Source organism: Sitodiplosis mosellana, unplaced genomic scaffold (assembly GCF_009176505.1).
Source record: "Sitodiplosis mosellana isolate CC-2019 unplaced genomic scaffold, AAFC_SMos_1.0 Smas_scaffold_5759, whole genome shotgun sequence".
In the NCBI taxonomy this organism is placed as follows: domain Eukaryota; kingdom Metazoa; phylum Arthropoda; class Insecta; order Diptera; family Cecidomyiidae; genus Sitodiplosis; species Sitodiplosis mosellana.
In genome coordinates, this window is record NW_022601001.1 from 15343 (window position 1) to 30124 (window position 14782).

Here is a 14782-nt window from a genome sequence, read left to right on the forward strand (position 1 = left end):
GGCCGTTTTATGGGTTTCTAGGTAAGTAACCATGTTTAGCCCGAACAGAGTTTGTGATATTCGCTGCGGACTATTGGGATAATCCTTATAATTGTGAAGATACATAGTTGAGACAAATCCTTCCCCCAAATATTATTCCATTCGAGCGAATGATAGCAGCCCAAGATAACCTAATTAATTTAGGTGAGAAAAGAATTGGTTTTGGAGCAAAAATGATTGAGATAGCTGCAAACAACAAGTTTTGATTTCATTGTCAAGTCTATTTCAAAAATGAATCTAATGATGATAAAATTCCACTGTTTACCTAGTTTACAGTCAAAATTCTATCATATCTCAAACACGCACCACAAATTAGATATCACGAAATTATTTATTTATTTTATGATTACATTGTAAAGAAAATGGTCACATTCTAATAGTCAAAAATCAAATTCACACATTCCAACAGTGATTATATTTTGGCCAATAAAGAAGATAACCATTTTAATGCTCATTTAAAAATCACTGAAATAATATGACAACAGTCAAGCTTCTTCTGATGAAAGACCATTTTTCACGGTTGTAAAATTTGAAAACATATAAAAAATGAAATGAAATGAAATAACATTATGTAATGTAAAGCCTACTGATAAATATAATATGAAAACAAACATAATTTCTTTGGCAACAATTTTTACAACTCTGTTGGCAACAATTTTTACAAGAAAGATGTGTTTTCTTCGATTTTTAATTGTGAACAGTGTTGATGTAGATTTAAGCTGCATGAGTGCAACCGCATTTTGGCAAAACTTCGTTTTGACATTCAGTCAAGCAATTTTTTTCGATAGATATTACACTAAGACCATTCAATCGTTTTTGACACATAGTTGAACGGAGATACGTTTTGATTAGTTTGAGTTTTGAGAAGCTTCCTCCGCCCGAAGCCACACTTATTGCAGCGAAGAACGGGTACAACCAACAAACCATCGACTCACTCACACGTAAACACCAGAGAAACATTGAGAGAAAAAATACGTCTTGTCTCGTCTCTCTGAGAGAAGAGAAAAAACGAATTGCGATGGATTTTGACTCAAAAATGCACCATGGCCTATCAAAATGTTTCGAAAAATTCAATGTCGCTCTGACTCCAAAAAGCAACACAAAAATTAAACAGCTATTAAAATCCACAAAAGACGGCATTAAAAACATTAACAAACCCGGCGTATACGTAGCGAAATGTGACGACTGTGACAAAACATACATAGGCCAAACGACAAGAGAACTGAAAGAGAGAGCAAATGAACACATCGCATGTAAACAAAATCATATGCCGAGCCGGAGCGCGATTGCAGAGCACGCTCTATTCAAAAAACACTCGTTCACTTTGGACAGCTTCAGTTTGGTTGAACACGAACGACACAAAACAAAACTCGATGTGCTCGAATCTTTGCACATACACATCAACAACGACAACGCTCTAAACAGAGACAAAGGGCCGCAATACTCCTGCCTATTCCAGCTACTGTGATTTACATTTAGACTTGTCGTCGGTTCTTCTTATTCATCTCTTTCTCTCCATATCAAATGTTATTTTCAATCCGATTTGCATTTGTATGTTGTTCTCCACTAAGAATTTTTACGTGTTTCGCTTAGTTGAATTCACACAGCTGATGATGACGCATAAAGCGTCGAAACAATTGTTCTGTTATTTTATTTATAAAATAAAAAATATTTAAGCGACTATAAAGTGTCAACTCTTTCATTTATTTGAATTAATCAGTCGCTTAGACCTCCAAAACAAAATCATTTCACACTTATCGGTTATCGCTAGTGTCAGAAGAATGTGCATTGTGCAATGCTGTTACTAGGTTTGGATACAATTCAAGTGTTGAATGCGATGCCAAATAATTCAAAATTGACAGTGGACGGGAATCATCGACCGGAGACACCTGATTGAAAATTTTAATTTCATTGTAAAGATCTTCGCCATTGATATCCTTTAGCTCTTCGCTTGTGCTCCCTTTCATTGCTGTTAATAGTTGTTCCAACAGTTTACAATTTGCTTTCTCATACGGCTTTGATATATCACACAGAAAACCGAAATATTTGCTCAAAAATGTGTATGCTTTGAAACGACCATCAAGCGAATTCAAGGCGACATCGATTATGTGAAAATAGAAATAAACCTTATATTTGGATTTTGGATCAATATTCTCACTTCTTCCACTACTGTATCGCATGCTACATAGGCTTTGGATTGCACCAAATGAAGCAAAATCAACTGAAATGTTCATTTCTTTCGCAATTGTTTCAGCTTGTAAATACAATGAATCAAATTTGATGTCTGTGCGACTTTCTTGAGAATATTCTTGTAGTTTTTGCAAGTGACTCGAACAAGAACTAAAATCCATTGATTTTGACTGAAGTACCTTTGAAACAACATTTACTCTGCTCAAAATCTCGTTCCAAACAACAGCTGAAAGCACAAATTTGAATTTGAAAACCCGTTGACCAAGCACATTTGCTCCAAATTGTATTTTGCTGTCGTAGTCAGGACTTTCTGTTATTTCGATCAAAGCATCGTAAATTTGCGGCAGATTTTCACTCAGGCATTTCATTGCTGTGCTCTACTCGATCAACGTGTATCTGATAAGTTTTTTTTAAAACTATTCCTTTAGAGCTCGGTGCATGATTTTGAAGTAGTACCCAAACGTTTTGGTGAACCAGAAAATAAATTGTATACGTCTTATCTTGAGCAACGGTGAAAAAAAGTTCTACCTCGTGTGCGCATTTAGCTGCATCATTAACCAATAAATTTGATGTATGGACTGAACACGGCATGAACAACGCACGCGGGTACTCGTTCAATATTAATCTTTGTGCTCCTATATATTCACCATACATATTGCGACCATTATCAAAACCCGCTGCACGTAAAAATTGTAAATTCAAGGAATGATTACGCAACTCGTATAGAATCATGTCTTTTGAAACTTGACCAACTGTGCTTACAACTGTGACAAACGATAAAAAATGCTCAGCAATGTTGAATGTTTGTGTTTCTGTGTTGTGGTAAACAAACCGGAGAACGATCGACAATTGCTCTTTGTGTGATAAATATCTGAAATCGTATCAGCAATAACGGCAAAATAAACACTCTGTTAGCCATTTTAATTATCCGCTCAGTAATAGATTTTTCGATGATTCCGATCATTTCGTTTTGAATAATTATTATAATATGCGATAAATATTGATCACGATTTTTTCCTTCAAGAAACTTTTGAATATGAGCGCTCATCGTTGCATCAAATTCAGCGTAGAATTCAACCAGTTTCAGGAAATTTCCACTGTTCGGCTCATACAATTTTTCAGTAGTTCCACGAAAGGCAAGGGACTGACCTGTAAGAAACTTTATTGCGACAACAAGGCGAAAGAAAATCTCTTTCCAGTACTTAGTTTCATTGCGTAACATTTTTGATTGATATGAGTCGATTGTGCAATGTGCTTGTGCATGCGTGCGTATTTCTGTTTCGCAATTGTTTCCAAGAATCGAACGCGATTTTATGGTTTGAAGTTTTCTCGTGAGATGCCAAATCGCTGTCAGTGCCAAGTGTTGACAATCTCGTACGTCTCTCGTCAAAGAAAACACAACAAAAACAAAATATGAAATCAGTACGTGTAGAATAAATGAGCCATGAGCGTTTGGTTTTGAGCTGTTTTGGTGCGATTGAGTAATAAAGTTTTGCATTAAAAGATCGACCTTCAGACTTTGGAAATGCATAGTCTGTGGCTAACACTGGTAAACTTTCAACCGGATCAACAATATATTCAAGAATTTTCTTTGTAATGAGGTTCGGCCACGTTAAGGGATCAACGAAGTCAATATTTTGCATTCCAAAAACTTCGACTTCCTCGTTCCCATTTGGATTTGAAGATGTTTCATCACTTTTGTTCGTTGATTTTTCTCCTTCGTTCGATACTGTCGGTTCATTTTGATCGACGTTTGGTATGTCATTCGATTGATTTGAACTTTGAGAATTTTCAGCTGCATTTTGATCATTGTTTGCGGCTCCACTTGACTCACCTGCAGTTTGAGAACTATTTTGCTGAAACATTTGGCGCAAATCATTTCCCTGTGTTTTATTTTCCTGTTCACGTTTTCTTTTTTGGGCGCTAAAAAAATGTCCAGGCTGTTTTATGCGTTTATCACTAATTTTGAAATCAAAAATGGAATTAAATTCAATTTATGGGTTTAATAAATGAAGGCTCTATTGGAGTGACCTGTCATCGATGCAACATCTGATTACCAACTGAACAACATTGCTGTTCTTAGTGCAATTGAAATGGGCAATGAATAATAACGGAGAATTCAAAGATAAACAAATTGTCAGATATAAACATTTTAGCGTGTGCCAATCAGCAGTAGCAGCACAAGCACCGAAATTTGAAGTGCATAATCATGTATCGCTATTTTGCTTGGTGTTCGTCAAATCAGCACAAACACTTTGAATATGTTTGTAAAATGTATAAACTGTTTTCGTAATTCGCAGTATATGAACCATTGCGACAAACAAATTCCCTCAGAATATTTTAGTATTAAAGCGCAACATAAAGTTTTTTTTCATGTGGAGTTGTTGTTGTAAATTTAATATAAAAAAAAAATTCATGTTGCACTTTGGTACCTTAAATAGCCACTTTTAAGTGTTTTTGTCTGAGAAGACTCCCCTTTTCGAGAAAAAATAACATTGCACCAAGACACCCCTGAAAAGCCTATACTTAAGGATTTTTTGGTCAAATGTCGAATTTTTGGGAGTTGAAATCGAATATGAGGCCAGAAATATGTGAAAACATCATTCGATTTGGTCGTGTTGGTACTTAAAATGTTCGTAAGGGATCATACTAAATGTTCAAAGGCAGAGAAGGTAGAAATCGCTTGCTTTTATTTGTCAAATCGAAGCTCATGTTTGTGATTTGCTCATTTTGGCCTGAAATTTGTCTTATATGTGTGAATCAATTGTCGCCAAATTCCATCCAAATCGCAATCTGACAAGTACCAAAATTTTTATACAGGTTTTGGCTACACGACACAAGTCCAAAATTGAACAAAAGTTTACCACCTGGGTGGCCAGTAGAGCGAAAAATGCAAAAAAAGTCGAAAAATTGCCATTTTTCTCGTCATTTTACACTGTAACTGGCCCAGAATGCCTTTTCAAGGGCTGATGTCTTGGTAAAAGTTGTACATATTGACAAGACAAACAAAATTATATCAACAGTTTCTGCCGAATATTGGCTGGAAAAATTATTTTGGTCGAAATGTAGCGATCTAAAATGGCTTCAGAAAACACTGTCATGAAAATTTTGATGTGAGGCTTGTTATGGGTTTTTATATGGGACCCATATGCGTTTTTTGCGCCAAACCTATTTTTTTGAGGTATATTTTTCGAAACTGGCCGGACTTTTGGGATGAGGGACAACTTTTTTTTTGGATCGGTCTAATATGCATTCTCGCTCATACTTGTTGTGTAACGCGTAACGCTTAACGCGTGTTATTGGTTGTTCTACATGTAAACCATCATTGACGCAACCGCTCTCGCACAACCGCACTAACATACACTCCAAATGTCCAAATCATGCACACACATAGCATGCAAAAACGATACAGCGCATGTGACAGTTCGCATTTGAAATATGTGCAAGCTCATATATGGCGCATAGAAAATATGATCTTAAAATATTTTATGCCAAATGAAGCAGAAGTGAAGCAATTTTAATAACAATTTAAAGAAAAAATTCAACAAAATTTTATAAGTACACATGATTTTAATTTCTTGTATTCCATTTTACCTCTTTAACATGGTAATGATTTGGCATTTTAATTTAAATCAAATGTTCAGGCAGATATTCGCAAAAAATATTCAATACTGTGGACCACAGTCTACAATTTTACCGCATGGTGAACATGGAACGGTGTAGATTTCGTCTTGGCACTCTTTAGATTTGATTGAAATACATGTTTTGTTCTCGTTTCTAGCAAAACCCTCTTTGCAGAAGCACTTACTGACAGGTGTAGGCACATCTAAACAACAGTCAAAGTTTAGCAAGTTGCAGATCCTTTGACAAGCAATTGGCGAATTGTACACGAATTCCTCGTTAACTCCAGGACAGGTTGGAGGTTGAACAGCTGAAAGTGAAATTGGTATTAATTTGGCATCTCTTGAATGTTTTCTTACGAAAAATAATTACCAACTGCATTCACCATCACAAAAACGATTCCAAGGGAAAATGCCCAAAATGTCAACATTGAAAATGAATTCATCGCAAATGATATTTTAACAAACTTCTTTGCTACAACTGAAAACTTTTAATAATCTTCATTTGAAAAGAATCATCTCTATTTATACGCACTTTTTAGCTGATTAGATAATCTCATTGTCATAAATATAGGTAGATTATCATTTAATTGTGATACACAGTCACGGTGGCGTACGAAGCATGAGGCATGCGAGGCATTTTTCAAAATTCTGCGAAATTGCGAGCGAAGCGAGCATGCATTTGTCATCTGTCTGTATATATTGAAATTTATCAACAATTTGGCGTTGGACGAACGGTTAATTCTTTCTTTCTCCTTAAATTCGAAACACTTTTCGTTCTGATGGTGAGACACATTGTGTAGCCGATGAAATTGTATATATTTAGTTGATGAAAACTCAAAACTTATGTTTATCGATGTGGTACGTGGAATTCAAGCCATAAAAATCAATAGTCGATAAATAGCTGAGCAATTGAATTTTTTTCAACATGATGGTTATGAAATGCCAGATAGATTTTTGGTTCGCTTTATTCAGTGTGTACTCATTCGAATTAAACGCGCATTCAAATCGAATTCGAATCATTAGCCACAACAAATAACATTCAGTCAGACGTTTCTTGTTCTTAAATTATTTATCGACGATGGTTGGTGTTGGACAAGAAAGAAAGGAAGTGGTGCTAGTGGTCGTAAAAAAAAAGAAAAACGAGATAAAGAAGTTTCTGAGCTCAAAGGCGCCATGGGAAATTTTTTGATTAGGCAAGATACGCCGAGCATGGGAAACGAAACTGAACCGATGGAAACAAACAAATCCGATTCAAGTGAAAATGATACTGAAAGTGGAAATCAAAGTGCTATGAAAAGTGGCGATGAGCAGCAATCTGCGAGTGAAAAACCGATCGAACCAAATTTATATGACCCGCATACGTGGCCAGATGTTCTACCTAATAATTTACGCGAACATTTACATAATTTTTCAAGGTTTTTCAGATCCTCAGTCGGAGGCTTATGGTACGAATTGGTAAGTCAGAATGGGCTCAAAATAAATCCGAAGCTTTGTCTTGACATGCCAAAACTTCTGGCAATTACAAATCTCAATAATCTTGTAAATTTTTTGAAATATTCGGCGAACGAAAAACACAAAGTATTTTTGGATGCAGATAGGTCTTGATCGATAGGATTTGATCCCATCTACATTGCCTAGTGTACAGATATGTGCTTTTTGAAGTTTGGCGCGACGTTATAGTGGTCCGAAAGAGGAGATGTCATGAAATGTTGGCTAGTAAAACCAATACTGGAGGACTCCACTTTTAGAATACATTGGACCAGGTCGGGTCCACCTGCTCCACAGGATTCACTTCCAGATTTGGGAAGTTAAATTTGGGGCTGATCCAAGCTGGAAGTCAAACTTGTGGAGCAGGTGGCCACGACCTGGTCCAATGTATTCTGGAAAAGGAGTCCTCCAGTACGCAGAAGCTAATTGCATTTGCTTTCGATCCCGCTGACCAATTCATCATATATGATCTTGTTTCATAGTCACACACCACTGAAAATGACTTCAAAATTTTTTATGAGTAATAATTTTGATGAGTGCTTTTTGTCAACTGATTTTTGTGCCGTTCTCAGTACTGGTTGGGCTATTGTGATGATAAATACCGCAATTTGAATCTAATTGCAATTGCTTTCCAATAAAAAAAACTACGCTACAAATATACCGCGTGTATTCCCTGCGCACGCTGCGTTTATACCTAATTCACGCTTACGCTTATTTACTTTTCCGCAAACTATGTTTGTATGGAAAAGTATTGGTTTTACTAGCCAAAATTTCATGACATCTCCTCTTTCGGACCACTATACTCTCTGAGTTCCATCACATGGAATGATACGTGTGAAGGCATATTTTCACACGGAACTTCGTTCCCAGTGCGCCGAGCACTAGCTACATGTTATAACGTGTGGTTTCTAATATTCGGATACGTTCGCTCTATATATAGCAAGTGCTCGATGCACTGGGAACGAAGTTCCGTGTGAAAATATGCCGTCATACGTATCATTCCATGTGATGGAACTCAGAGAGTAACGTCACGCCAAACTTGAAAAAGCACATATCTGTACACTAGGCAATGTAGATGGGAACAAATCCTATCGATCAAGACCTATCTGCTTCCAAAAATACGTTGTTTACTATGAAAAATGTGTAAAATTGCGATGTGCGTATGGCGTCGTCCGCGTTCGCGTTTTTTGTTCGCCGATTATCTCAAAAAGTTGACAAGATAATTGAGATCTGTAAAAGCCAAAAGTTTTGGCATGTCGAGACAAAGCTTCGGATTGATTTTGAGCCCATTCTGATTTACCAATTTCGTACCATAAGCCTCCGACTGAGGACCTGAAAAACCTTGAAAAATGACACTTTTGTACGGGAAGTACCCGAAAAAAGCATTTTTCAGGGTTTCGATCAAGGAAAACTGCCATTTTTTGCAAAAATAATGGGAGTCTATGAACAACCGAACACCTACTTGCCCATAAATTTGGTCCGAAATCGACATTTCTTGAAATTTTCCTCGAAAAATAGACTTATTGTATAAAAAATCACTCAGAAAGCCATTTTTTAGAGTTTCGGTCAAGGCAAACTGATATTTTTTTTGCAAAAATAATGGGAGTCTGTGAACAACCGAACACCTACTTGCTCATAAATTTGGTCCAAAACCGACATTTCTTGAAATTTTTGAAATTCTGTTAGAAAATGACATTTTTATATGGAAAATGGTCAAAATAGTTATTTTTCCAGCTCAGAAGTGCTATGAAAAGAGTTTTTATTGAAATTTTGGTTAAATACTAAGCGAGAGGTAAACCAAATTGCCGCGGAGCGGAAAAGTTTGGAGTACGTATGTAATTCGTTTTATTTTATGCATAGTTTAATACAGAGTCGAAGATATATTTAGGGCATATTTTTAGCGTGAACCGCGTGCAAAGCATATGGATAGCATACACTAAGTCAAAGTATTCTATACGTACGTTTTGCATGCGGTTCACGCTAAAAATATGCCCTAAATATACCTTCGACTCTGTATTAAACTATGTATAAAATAAGCGTAAGCGTGAATATGGTATAAACGCAGCGTGCGCAGGGAATACACGCGGTATATTTGTAGCGTAGTTTTTTTTATTGGGGGGCGGCATTTTGACAACTTGCTTCGTATGCTACAAAACCTTTGCACGCCACCGCACAGTCACGTCTAAGACCGGTTGACGTCAATTGTGAAGGTTTTGAAATTATGTGGTTTGCCAATATAAATTAGGTTTTTCGGCCCATATAAATAAATATTCTGGCGAACATTTGTTTTTTACGATGACCTAAATAGACGAGCCAAAATTAAAATACACTGCGAACCAAGAATTGCATCGATTAGAAAAGATAAATTGATGTTATTTACAAGTAAAATACGCGACAGAATGTAAATATTGGAATTGCTTGAATAAAAAACTGGTAGAAGGTTTCGTTCTATTTCTCAAATTTGTTATTTGTTGTGATGATAAAGAAAACAAATTGTGAATTGGCACGTTTGATCGATCGCTTTCAATAAAAGCGCAAGATTTTGCGTATCTTTTTATCATTCGGTCTAAAGAAGTTGATAGTATCAATTCAATACGAACGTTTTCAAACTTTGTCTTAAAATTAAATTCCATTGTGAAAGAAAATTTGTTGGGAAAATGAAACAGTTTTTGATTTTAGCTGCCGTTTTGTGCGTCGTTTTATGTGAAGACATTGCTAAAAAACCAAACATGAGGGTAGGTTTTTTGAAATTAAAGAATAAAAGTAGAAATTAAATAACCCGTATGAACGCTGGGTACGGGTAGAATGATAGAAAACTTGAAAAAATGGTCTAAAAATATCCAATTAAAAATAAAACTATATTACAATGCGCATTTCCTTCTCCAGGGCAACAAGAAATTCTTGCAACTCTGTGCAAATAAGTCGGGTCTCTCTAAAAATGACCTCAAAACATTGAAAGAAAAAGCAATGGTAAACCTTTTATCCATATTCTTTTTTTTTTTTGCACAAAAAAATAAATTGAATTTCTGTTTTAAAAAAATTTCTTTCAGTATACACTATTGACGGCTGGAGAACAAAAGTTCATTTGTTGCATTGCTGATCCTTTGGTAATTTTTGATAGAATAAAACCGACGCTTCTGTCCGACTTTCATGCTCTTGATCATTTGAACTGCTGAGAATATTCGTTGGTCTAAGCATCGAAACACGTCTAACGAATATTCTCAGCACTTCAATTGTTTGTGCAATTGGCCCATTCTCAGAGTCAGAATCAATCTTTTCAAATCAAAATCAAATCCTTCTTCACTCAAACAAGTATTTAGAATTTCTCAATCTTTGACTTCGGATGTCTCTGATACCCCGTGTGCAAACAAAATGACTAACATTCACTCGGTTGTATGTAACTGTATGTAGTGATACACAACTAAAACTAGCTAAGTTGATTGAAATCATGTGTTTTGTATGGAGACAATCACGTTTAGTTATTCTTTCAGTCAGTCGATTTATTTAGGACATTTTGACTAAGAGTGATTTGTGATTAAAGTTAACTGCAGTTGCTTATTTTGTTCGAGACAATCACTTCTAGTCAGTCAAATAGTCACTGAATGTCCCAAATTAATCGACCGACTTGGACAGTCAAAAATTTTCCACACGGGACCTTTAAAAAAAAATGAAAGTTTAATTTTCAAGTACATATTTTTCATGGATATTTTATAGTTGGATATGGGAAAATTTTTCGCAATTCCAAAATTGATAACTATGGTCTTCAATTTTGAAAAAGGGCAATCTGTCTAAAATTGTACTGATCCAGAAATTCTGCTTTGAATTCATCTTTATGATCACATGCAATTATAAAACTGAAATTATCATAATTATCAATAATAAAACCTCTTCACTCCGCTTAGATCTACGATGGCAAGCTCGTAATGGAACGATTGGAAAAAATCACGGCCAAAAAAGTGAAAGATGTACCAGTCGATTTGGGAATGATCAAAAATGAATGTGAAAAGGCGGGTACTAAATCAGATGACCTCACAACCTGTCCCAAAATAGCCACATTTGCTCAGTGTATTTTCGTTCAGATCCGTAATCTGGTAAAAGAACACAAACAGGGTACGAGCGCAAGTGCCAACATTACAGGCAACACAGACGCTGTTGCCAATGCGAATACTAACAAAGAAATCGTTCCCGATACAAAAGTTGACGTGGACGCCGTTCCCACTGCAAATGTTGATAAGGATGCTGTTGCTAACACCAGTGCTAATAAGGAAGCCATTCCTGATACAATTAAAAACACGGACGCTAATGCCAATGCCAATGCCGATGCTAGTTCCATTTCCAATGCTAACAAAGCTGATGCTAGCAAATCCGATGCTAGCAAAGTTGATGCTAGCAAAGCCGATGCTAGCAAAGTTGATGCTAATGCCAAAGCCGATGTTCCATCCCCTTAGATATGTGAATTTGGATAATGCGCAATTAGAGTGGTCAACGAACGTTGGTTCGATCCTTTGTAGACTATTCTAAGTTCAATAAGCAAAATTACAATATCATTTTATCAAGCAAAAGGCTTTCACAGAAAGTCATGACATTTAAAACACTTTCTTTGGTATTGGTTGCCGTTTCTTTTCAAGTCAAGTCAAACCTTTCCTTAGTATATAGAAAAAAACTATATTTATTGTGAATCATGTGAGTAAATTTCAATAAAAATTCATTTCATTTAAAATTCAGTTTTTTCCATGATTTGTATCTGGGTCCAATTTGTAAACAGAGAATGAACGATTACTTCATACCTAGACGTAAACGATTTGGCAATTAATTGAATATGGAATTACAACAATTCGAAAGTCTGCAGTAAAAGTCGGTTTGTTTGCTGACGCCCTCATTCAATTGAAACATTGTTGCTTAAATTTTTTTTATTGAATTCACTTCTCGGTGAAATTGAATGTATTGCATTGAATGGTATGATTCTTTTATGTGTTTCTATGAAGATCTGAATTTATTTTGGAGTTTTTGTTTCAATTTTATTCGGTTACTTGGATTGGATTTACAGCTTCAACATTAAATTCTATGCAATTAAAGTCTAATGAATTGGAAAATATTTCTTTTAATTATTCTAGGCTATAATCATCAACGAAAAAGGCAACCTAGATCGTTGTTTTGATAGTTAAACTTTTTGCGCATAACATCGAAGAGACAACGACCGAATTTAGACCGATCGTTACATGATCGCAAATTATTTGGATTAATACCATTTGCACACCTTTTAATGATCTTTCTAACGTTCACTTTTCTGTTGGAGAATTTAGTCTCTATCATCTTACGAAATTTATCAACGTTGAACTGCCACTTGTTATTCATCTTCAAATGAAAAGAAGTAAATTTCAATTCAATGTATCCGTGTTATAGTTTAATGAACGATTTAAAAAAAAAACACACGAATAATTACCAATAAACGTATGATACAGCCAAAGAAATGTCGTCCCTTGTAACCCCCGTTATAATTCTATATTGAATTCCGAATTTTAAGTTAAGAAACAAAAATATTCCAAGTAAATGTATTTTCAATTGTTCAATACTAGGAAAATTCCTATGTACCGATGGCTTTTGCATCCATTTTTCCACATTTGCCGAGCTAACATTCCATAATTTTTGGCAATCGATCAAATCTTGTATGTAATCATTCAGACAGAGAAAAATAATGGGAAATTGAAGTTAATGGGATTTTTGGCAAAGTTGTTTCAATTTAGTTGAAAGTTTCTGAAATTCTTCAAATGTCGTGAAAATGATTGAAAATCATCGGAATTGGTCTGAAAACTTGAATTTCTTCAAAGCTTTCATATTTTTACCTGTTGGTGGATTTGCCTGCCAAGAACACTGCATACGGCCAAGGTCAATAAACAAATTATTTTCATTTTCAAACGCAATAAAATTTATCACAGTTTACGGAAAAAACGTAGCACACGTTCGATTGAATTAAAATGACTTCTCATCTGATACACCGGATCAGCTTGTTTTATTGTTTAAACAGGTAGGCAACCTTAACATTCGTGGAAATTGCATTCTGTCTGGCAAACGATTCGGTATTTTTTCATCCAAAAAAACACGAGTGTACGAGTCAGGTGATATGACACTCTTTCGCGCATTTGGGGTGATTGATTCCACGAATCTGTGTTCATTCATTTTTTTTACAGTGCAATGTCACGTACGTGCAGATAATGACGATTCAATAGTGTTGTTTCATCATTTAAAAAAATTGTCTGCCCGATTGATTTTATACAAAAAAAAATCGTATACACATCAGGAAAGAAGATCCATTGACGAATGGTTCGAATCAGCCTCATTCGACTCGCCGAATTCAAGCATTTTTTCAGTTCGTTGGATGAAGCTTGATCAAATTCTCCTGCATGAATATAATTTTGTATTTCAATTGTAATAAATAGAGTATAAAACAATAAACGAACCAAAATTTTCAGATGAATATTCAAATCTTGGAAGATGTACCGAAATGACTTCAGATGGGTCGATTTCAATTGTACATTTTATCAACTTTTCATTCGAAATCAGTGAGGATTAGGTATGAAAATAAGGCTAGCGTACAAATGGTTTAACTACAGTCCAACACAGTAATAGCATTTTATATTCTGATGAGCCATTGGCCAAGGCATTATTTTGGTATTATTAAGAAAATACTGTTAACCTCGGATCGACTGAAATCTTTTCAAATCTCTGTCTACGTTTTATTGCAAATTAGGGGATTAATATTTTGAATACTGTTTGCATATCGCCTTTTCAGCGAATGAAGCTGTACTAAAGCCGGTGCAGACGACATGATGTGGTATAGTTTCACATCAAGCACTTGTGCCTGCAACTGAAGGTCATAAGCGGGCACTAAACAGATTTAAGTGAGCGCATTCATTCTAATGGCACAAAACGAGATCCACACGTATAAGAACAAACGATCGATGGCAAAGTGCCGTTTGGATAAATACGGAGATTAACGTATTCCATATTCTAAGCGGATTAGAATCTGCAAACGAGCAAATTAAGATATGCAGATAAGTTTTGATTTACTTAAACGAATGATACGTTTTTTCATTATTCCATCTGAAGCTGATATTGCCGAATTCACTGGAGAATGTGAACAAAACGTGTGTTATTGTTATAAAACTCACGTATTTAAACAAGTGAAAAAATGGGTTGTTTTTTTTTCAAAATCAAACAGCTGTTTTCTCTTTCATTTTGCCCGTTTTTCTGCCATTGCCTTTCATTTATTTATTTATTTTTTTTTATTTATTTATTTTTATTAAACACCGCCAAGCTCTGGCTGAATATAATGTGGGTTTTGATTGAGGTTTGGCAGGAAAAGAGTGCAAGACTGTTACATATTTAAAATAATAAACAATTTGTAGCAATAGGTTTCGATAACTATCAGTTCTCGCCTCGTT

At 35.4% G+C, this 14782-nt stretch overlaps 1 protein-coding gene and 1 long non-coding RNA gene across 3 annotated transcripts; one reads left to right on the forward strand and one right to left on the reverse strand.

Annotated features, from left to right (window-relative positions):
* Nucleotides 1–9920: 9920 nt before the first annotated feature.
* Nucleotides 9921–11967, forward strand: LOC129572939 (uncharacterized). The gene is made up of 4 exons (XM_055453057.1): nucleotides 9921–10075; nucleotides 10227–10310; nucleotides 10391–10447; nucleotides 11243–11967. The coding sequence occupies exons 1-4, from the start codon at nucleotides 9998–10000 to the stop codon at nucleotides 11786–11788; spliced, it is 765 nt and encodes a 254-aa protein (XP_055309032.1). The 5' UTR covers nucleotides 9921–9997; the 3' UTR covers nucleotides 11789–11967.
* A 384-nt stretch (nucleotides 11968–12351) lies between these two features.
* Nucleotides 12352–13304, reverse strand: LOC129572945 (uncharacterized). Of its 2 annotated transcripts, none has more exons than XR_008688536.1 (3): nucleotides 13184–13304; nucleotides 12784–12840; nucleotides 12352–12695 (listed from the first exon to the last, which is right to left on the reverse strand). It is a non-coding gene; the product is annotated as an uncharacterized LOC129572945 (long non-coding RNA). The 2 variants fall into 2 exon arrangements; XR_008688535.1 differs by lacking the exon at nucleotides 13184–13304 and adding an exon at nucleotides 12933–13005.
* Nucleotides 13305–14782: the final 1478 nt, after the last annotated feature.